Genomic DNA, 8,754 nt, shown 5'->3' with positions numbered 1-8,754 from the left:
CTAATGTTTCAAGTCCTATAAAGTGATTATCATTTCTACCCAATTTCAACTTTATTGTGAAACATGTTGAATTTGATTGAGTCCTTTGTTAGAAAATTAATATCTACTACTTACTTCATTTTACGGGAAAAGGTAAGACCGTATTCTTCAAAAAGGTGTGAAAGAGATGGAGTTGAGATAGATGTTGTCTCTAAATAAATAGTAATTGTCATCATTGATAGAAATAAATAAATAAACGATGTACGACATGCATATGTTTTTAATTAATTATGGATTGTTATGAAATATATTTTGCGTTGTAATTATCTTACAATGTTATTAAAACGAGTAAGGAAGTTATGGACTCGAACCAGTATAGAAGAAACTTATATCTTTGGTTCTAAATAGTCTAAAAAATATAAGATTATATGACTCAAATCTAATAAAACTATCCAATTTAAGAATAGGACTAAAGAGTGGTATAAATTTTTTTAGAAAATGTTACCATAATAAGAGTGAGGAGAAAATTATTGTGTGTAACTGTAACAAATTTTTACATGGTATAATTTTTCTTGGTTATGAGTATTATTTCTCTAATTTGGAGTTTTTGTACATTAATTCTTGTATTTTCAATTTTGTTGTAGCCTTTTTCAATAAGCACAAATCATCATGAAAAATGTTGTTGGGTTGGAATTTTTGAATTCAATTCACCAAATCCCACTTTGGTGAAGTTACGTGTGTTCCAATGTTAATTTATTTTTTCAAATAGAATTCTCATCGCATATAATATTTTGATGAATATAGTAGTTATGTTCAAAATAATTAAATATATAATAAAATTTTAAAAAACTTTCAAATACAGCAAAATCTATCATTAATAAATCATGTAGGAAATATTAGTTTATCACTAATAAACCACGAGATTCTATTAATAAAAGTACATGACACGCAGATTCTGAGCTACAAACTTCAATTATTCATTATAATTATCCGTTAATTTACATGGACAATTCCCTAACCTTTTCCTTCTCGTTTGCATGGCCCAATTTGCCACCGATTTGGCCCATGGGAACTGTTAACACTACGGTCCAAATTTAATTTTAACCCAAATCCCTAAAGTTTGGGTAGGGTTGGTCCGGTTGTAGGTTTCATTGAACACCCTTACCTTGATAACTTGACTTGCCTGGTAGAATGATGTTTCTATTTGGCTTCATGGATTATGAAAGATGTCATTGTTGCTTGGACCCGATGTTACTTCTCCCCTCTTTGTTCTGTACTTTTGAGTCAAATCGATAAACACTTATGAATTAGTTGCGGTGTATAAATTTTAATCATACTTTCATAATTTTATCAATTTATTTGTGCACTCTTAGATTTTGTACGAAAAAAATTTTGTGAAGCCTATAGTTGTTTTATTTAAACTCCTATGTTGACATAAGTGGCTCGAGACATAATCATTCTCAAGGTTGACTTAGAGAATTATCAATGCATCAACTCTTACCATTCCTACATTTATGTAAGCTTCTTTAGATATTTGATTAACAAATGGATGACTATAATTTATGCAAATATAATCTTCTAAAGATAATCTAAACCAAGAATCTAAATTGATTTGTTGGAGAAATTAAAGAGTTTGATTGTTGAAATTATAAATCTCATACTATGTTATCAAAATATAAAGTAATCAAGGATATAAATTGATAGGATTTCCATTTATACAATTAGTAGTACATAGCTTTAATTGAACTATACTCGCTCCTTCTCAACACAGATTAATTATGTACTGATGATTGAACATGGTAAAAAGTAATGATTTCGATGAATCAAGATTTTATCGACAAAACTTAATTTATTGATACTTGTGAGCAAAGCTTAATTTATTGATTAGTACATGTTTGAGGGTTGTGCTTTGCCAATATTATTAGATATAAATTTTATTTTGAAGACTTTTGTGTTTCTCTTATGGTGAGGTGGTTTTCTTTACCTCGAGGAAGGTTTGTCTCAAAATAAAATTGATTAGAAGCTTATGAGATATGATAGGGTAGACTAATTTTGTTCTTGATTTACCTTTATGGTAGAGTTTGTTTGTCAACCTTTTAATCAATTTAAAGCAGTGTTTCATTTTGGATGCTTTGATTTTTCTAATTTTATTTGGTTTTGGATCTAAGCTTAATTAATGACTTGGTTGTATAATTTATTGATTAACACAAATTTAATCAATTAATGTGAGTAAATCCTATTTTATGATTTTATAATAGAAGAAATAGAAGAATATTGGTCCAAACAATGGACCGTTGTAATGTTGACAATTGGATTTGAAAAAAAAAAGAAGAAAAAGTAAAAGAATAAAAGTCAGCAATAGTTGTACAAATTAATTAAGTAGGGACCCACTAAAGCTGGTTCACATTTACAATCCTAACCCCACTCTATATAATCCATGAAATCTAAATATAGAGATTTTGTAGGTCATTGATTACTTTTATTTTCATTATTATTTTCATTATTATTTTCATTATTATTTTCATGTTCAATCTAAACATTTCATTTTCAAATAAATAATATTGGTTTTGACTGTTGAATGTGTATAGATATCTAAATTAAGTATAAATTAAACTATTTTAGCGGGTTTTCAATTATATTAGGACATGATGTATATATAATAAATTTGTTCATATAGTCGTTCAAACGAAAAAAATAATGCTAAAAAATTCTTTCGATTCATAAATTTTTTTTATTTTGATTGTAGATGCGAATACAAACTACTTTTAAAGGGCCTTTTTGAAATAAATTATAAGATTTGGAGTGGAATTAAAAATTTAAATTCTGAATGAGAAATTTGAAAATACCTAACAACCATTTGGGGAGTTTTTCTATGATTTTGGCTTAGAAGGAAAGATTGAAGAGAAGCCATGTTTTATATGAAGGACATTTTGGTAAGTTCATTGTTTTCTATTTCTACAATTTAACAAAATAGTATGAGGGCAGAATTCCATTATTCTTTTGACTTTTTAGTGAAGTGAACTAATTCATATTCCAAAAACAAACTAATGCATCATACTCAACAATAAATAAATAATTCTCATAAATTAAAACTGAGATGCTTCATAATTCTTCGAAAGCTTCTATCATATTATCTAATTAGTTCATTTTAATTAATATTTGTAAAACTATCATTCAAATGTAAATTAGTTAGACGTTGACTAAGAGAAATTTAAAAAAATAGCAAAAATGAATGATGTATTAATTAAACTATATTTTTGAAACCATAAAATTTGAGTTATCTTAATTGCATAGCTTTGTTATGGCTGAAGAAATTGAAGTGATCCAGCGAGAATAAAGGGAATAGAATGTAGTTGTTATAAATGCTTAATATCCCAAACAAATTAAACCTTGATTAAAATAAGGCCTTGTTTTTAATTTAATTAATTAGAACAATGAATCATGCCATGTGAAACTCAAATATTCAAATCGACAAGATTTTTGGGGACTGATGAGATTCTCTATATTATAATTATTGTTATATATAGCACTTCATTTCTCAAGTACTTCACCCAATCTATGGAAGCTCTTTTTTTTATTAAAATTTTTATTGTACGAAAGAACGAAAATATAATAAAGTAGTGCAATTTGTAAATATAGTTTTCATCTTCATTGTTAATTTAGTGTTTAAGAAATTAAATATATTTTATCCCAAATGGGTAATGCATACACTGTCTTTCCTCAAGACTTATGTATCAAAAAGATACAAACTAGAAGTTAATGGCCATTTATATATCATGGATTAAAAGATCTAGGGATAGTTAAAGATATGGAAATGGGGCAAAATGTGGTGTTTAGAGAAATAGGATGCCAAAATGATCAAGATCGAAACTAATAAAACCTACGTCTAATTTAAGAGGTTGATCGAGATCTATAAACGAGCTCAAGAACTTTGACATCAAAGTTCTAATAAAATTAATAGTACATTTATTTATGTTAATTGAATTATTTTCATATTTTTGATAATATATTAATTAATTTTGGGAGAAAAGAAGGGAAGGATGCAACAACAGAAAATTTGATTTCATTTGACAACAATAATTTTGTTTGTCCTTTTCTGTTCTCTATTTTTCTTACAAAAGTGTGTGTTTCCATTGAATATACTCTTCTATTTTTATCTCTTTCATTTCTATCATTATCACATTTTGTCTTTAGATTCTTTTATAAAGAAATAGATCGCAAATTTAGGTCTAACTTTATCGTATCTACCCTACTTTTTACAAATATTTTGTTATTCTAATCTTCAATGAATTTTTAATATTGAGTTTATTTTTGATATATCAATAAAAATGGAATATTTTGTCCATTAGAGAAAGATTATAACTTTCGAATTTATGCCCTTTAGTATTTTTGTAAATTCTAAAAAATGTCAAATAGGTTAGATCTATTTGGTGTGTAACAACGTCATAACCATATTTTTGAATATAAAACAATTACTCATTCATATATCAATCTTTAAACTAAAAAAACAAAGAAAAAATGAATGTCGTAGAAAATTAAAGACAGTATTATTTTATATATATATATATATACATGGCATGAAATCGACCTAGATCAAATAAAAAATAGTGTACCATTGTATTTTAAAATACTATAATTTAGTCTTTAAACTTTAACATTTAAAGTATGAAAGCGATTCTATATATAAATTTGATTGAAAAAGAAACTAAAATATTTATTTAACCTTTAAAATTAGAAATGAAAGACACATTCATAAAAGGTGAGAGATTCGATCTTTCACTCTATACTTCTTACCCTTTAAAGAAATAAAAGAATGAACATCCCATTAAAAAAACAAAAAGAACCTAGGAGAAGGTGTATGGGACAACATGGATTGTCGGTGAAATATTAAAATGGGAAGTGAAGTTAGTGTGCCATTTCTCAAAACAAAAATCACAACACGGTTTCCCCCAATATCTCTCTAACCAACCTGTATGCCTATCATAATTCATAATTTTAAAAGAAACTTCTCGAGGATCATCATCACATCTTTCTATGTTCATTTCTTCCCCTACAAGCAAATCATATTTTTCATTCTTTTTCTTTTCATTCTTTTTTTATTTTTCTTTTTTCTTCTTCTAATTGAACGAATAGAATATTAATTAAATTGAAAAATTAACAAACCTAGCTCTCCCTTATCTACCCTAATTATATATTATTTCTAATTTCGAACCAATCCATCAAGAAATTTGGTATCCATTTGCTTCCACAAAATACACAAATATGCAATTTTGTCACGCAACAACATTGAAAAAAAATGCCCATTACTTCAAGGATTGGAAATAAAGTAATCATTTAGACGAGACATCCTTTTGGATTTTCTATATATTCAAACACATCATTCACACAAATATACAAATAAATTAATAATTAAATTTTTTATTTAATATTAATATTGAAAAAATACACATACGTTATAGCTAGGATAATCATTAAATACACAAAAGTTATAAATTAAATAACTACAGATTTAAAGTTAGGCCAAATTCACCTCCTAAAGTTGAAAAAAAAATGATCTTTAACTAGTTAAGAACATATCAACTTCTAAACTGATCATCTTACAATTCTCACAAAAATAACCTATACAATAATTATCTAATTATTCTCCCACATGATCATCAATACATCATCATACCTTTGTTTAAAGGCTAAACTTTAATCTAGAGCTATGAATGATAAGGAAAGTTCACCATTATTGTATGCCTCTTACAAGGCTTCATTGTTCTACCAAGAAAATTAGACAATAACAAAACTCATAAACAAAATTCCTTTGAATAATACAAGTGAGTTAATTAGTTTATTCTAAAAACAAAACATATAACTCATGAATTACACTCAAGTGCTACTATGTGAGTGTGTGTGGTCCAAAATCCAAAGGAGAATCATTTCCTAAACCCCTTAGATACCATCAAAACCTAATAAACTAGGTCAAGTCCATACACTTCACACACTAAATATAAACATGAATCCATATACCTAAAAAACAATATTCTTAATTTAAACTATATAGTAGTGAACATATTATGAGTACATGTAGAATCCAAATCACATAACACAAAACCCATAACTATTATAATTATAGATTTTATGTGTATTTACAACTTAAAAATAATACTACATGCAATAATATAATAAACACTCCATGGAATTAAGATATGACAATATCAAACAATAGATACGTATTTCAATAATCTAAGAAAAAGACTTAAACTTTACACAATATATAAATATATGGTAGGGTTTGTTTGCTTATAATCAATGTATAATCCAAAAAGAAGAACTTTGATTGATTATCACAAGCAAAGAAAAAAAAGAATCAAATCAATTAAACCCCAATAACACTATATGAAAATTCATGAGATCAGAGATTGATGGTGAGGGATAGAAATAAAATTAAATAAAAACTTTCATAAAAGAACTTTCAAAATATGAAAGTATGAGAATAGGATAGAGAGGCCAAAACCAAAGCCCTCTTGAAGAAGCATAAAAGAATAAAATTAAAAAAGAGGGAGAAAGAGAGAGAAGTAAAATTAATATCGATACTAATAATTTAAATATGATCATCTCTTCTAAGCTTGTTTAACAAAGCTGTGATTAAGGCATCTCTTTTCTCAGCCCTAACTTCTTCTCTCATTCTTCTTTGTTCTTCTCTTTCTCTCCATCTTCTTTCCAACATTATCCTTTCATGTTCTAAAGTTTCCATATTTCTTCTCCATTCCATTTCTTTCATTTGTCTCTCTTTTTCTCTTGCCTCAAATGCTTCTCTCCATTGCATTTCCATTTGCATTTGTTGATTCATAAAATCTTCCAATATTTCTTTCAATTCATTCATACTACTCTTTCCGCTCCCCTCTGCCCCGCCTATTGTCGTTCCTTTAACCTTTTTCCTCTTCCTACCGCTAACTTTTGTCTCACCTCCATCGCCATCGCTATCGTCGTTCTCATCCTCGTCATCGGACGATAATACCATCATTTTCTTCTTTAACCCGCTCCCTCCGCTCTCCACCTCCGCCCATAATATCCTTTCCCTTCTTGCTCCAAATATTGCTTGTAATTCTGTGTAGAATGGAAATTGCTGCCTTGAAATTTCTGGCTCCATTGTTTCACAACCCTATATATATGTGTATATATATTTCCTATCAGGGTTATTATTCAATGTCTTAACTACTAAGTTATATCTAATTTTGAAATGAAATTAATCATTTATGAAATTAAAATAGAAGAGATAAAAATTGAAGTGAATTTTACCTTGTAACGAGTAACGAGGTTTTTCCATTTACATTTACACTGTTCAGCGCTGCGATTAAAACCCTTTTCCTTCATTTTGGAGGCAGTAATTTCCCACAAGAGTTTGTTTCGTTTTGTTTCCATGAAGGTTTGATCCAGCTCCGCTCTGATCATCAAAAACTCCTTTGTTTCTTGAATACTCCATTGAGGGAATCTGTCGGCGATGGCTGTGCCGGTGGCAGCTTGATCGACGGCGAGGCTCTGGTGGAGATGCGGCGGTGGTGGAGGAGGAGGATGTTGAATCTGTTGCTGTTGATGGAGCTGAATAAGGGGATGCGGATGAGGAGGATGAGGATGGGGATGATGATGGCCTTCCATGACTATCAAAAACTCGAGAAAATTATATAGATATCTCAAAAGGAAAAAAAAAAAAAAAGAAAAAAAAAAAAGGAAAAAGAAAGGGATTGTCGTGAGAAGAAGGAAAATGAAAGGGGGGAAATTTTTAATATATGGGTTGGTGTGAAAACCCAAGTGTGAAATCGTAAAAAAGAGGCCATAAAAAAAGGGAAAAGGGGGCAAACAAGAAAATAAAGAATAAATTCGATGGGGGGGGGGTTTTGTAATAAAAATAAAATGATGATATTTTTTTTCTTTTTGGGACATAATCTGTTAACGCGGAAATGAAATTTTTTGTGTTTAATTTTTTTTTTGGGTATATATATATATATATTAAATTAATAAATAAAAAATAATTTATAATTGAGAGGTAGGTTAACTGGGGAGGTGTCTTTTTCTTTAGTGTGATTTTATTTTTTGGGGTTTAGGGAAATGGGGGAGGGGGCGCATATACATTACATGACATACCCATTTGATGTTGTTTCCCATTGCGTTTGCGCGTCGTCACTCTTACGACGCCACTACTCCTTTCCTATACAAAACAACTTCTATTCCAAGTTTCAATTCTATTTTTTTTTCCTCCCAACTTTTAGAATTTGTCTATATATATTTTTATATAATTATTTTTTCAAAAAAAGAAAAGAAATAGTATTAACATTAAATTATTAAAATTTATCTATATAAAAAAAAAACTACAAGAATTTGAATCTTCAATTTCAAATAGAGTATATTTATAATTAGTATTTAGTTATGGTCGTATGGATATATTTTTGTAGTTAAATTAAATATAAATTAATAAATTGTGGCATATTAAAATGAGGTAAGAAGTTTAAAATTATTATATTGTTTGGTTTGAATTGATAAATTGTTCACACAAACAAATTCTCTAATGAAAATGTAGAGATTTATTAAAAAGTTTTGAACTATTTCAAAATCAATTTCATCTAAAAGTTAAATTAATTTTAAATGATTAAAAATATATTTTAAATTTAAAGTAGTTTTAAGGCTTAGAATTATAGAAAATTTTCAAGTTGTAGAAGAAAATGGTCTATACGAAGGAAACTATAAATTTTATTTTATTTGTTGTTTTTTTTTTTAATTTTCACTTGTTGG

The 8,754-nt window shown here is 28.0% G+C and overlaps 1 protein-coding gene across 1 annotated transcript; it reads right to left on the bottom strand.

Annotated features, from left to right (window-relative positions):
* Positions 1-6,406: 6,406 nt before the first annotated feature.
* LOC103486288 (trihelix transcription factor GT-3b) lies at positions 6,407-7,931 on the bottom strand. Its single transcript, XM_008444189.3, has 2 exons — positions 7,267-7,931; positions 6,407-7,129 (listed from the first exon to the last, which is right to left on the bottom strand). Exons 1-2 carry the CDS (start codon positions 7,906-7,908, stop codon positions 6,569-6,571), a joined length of 1,203 nt encoding a protein of 400 aa, XP_008442411.2. The 5' UTR covers positions 7,909-7,931; the 3' UTR covers positions 6,407-6,568.
* Between the last annotated feature and the right edge of the window lie 823 nt (positions 7,932-8,754).

The sequence above is a fragment of the Cucumis melo genome, chromosome 4 (assembly GCF_025177605.1).
Source record: "Cucumis melo cultivar AY chromosome 4, USDA_Cmelo_AY_1.0, whole genome shotgun sequence".
Classification (NCBI taxonomy): domain Eukaryota; kingdom Viridiplantae; phylum Streptophyta; class Magnoliopsida; order Cucurbitales; family Cucurbitaceae; genus Cucumis; species Cucumis melo.
The sequence above is the reverse complement of the archived record's forward strand: the minus strand, read 5'-3'. Positions and strand labels throughout refer to the sequence as shown.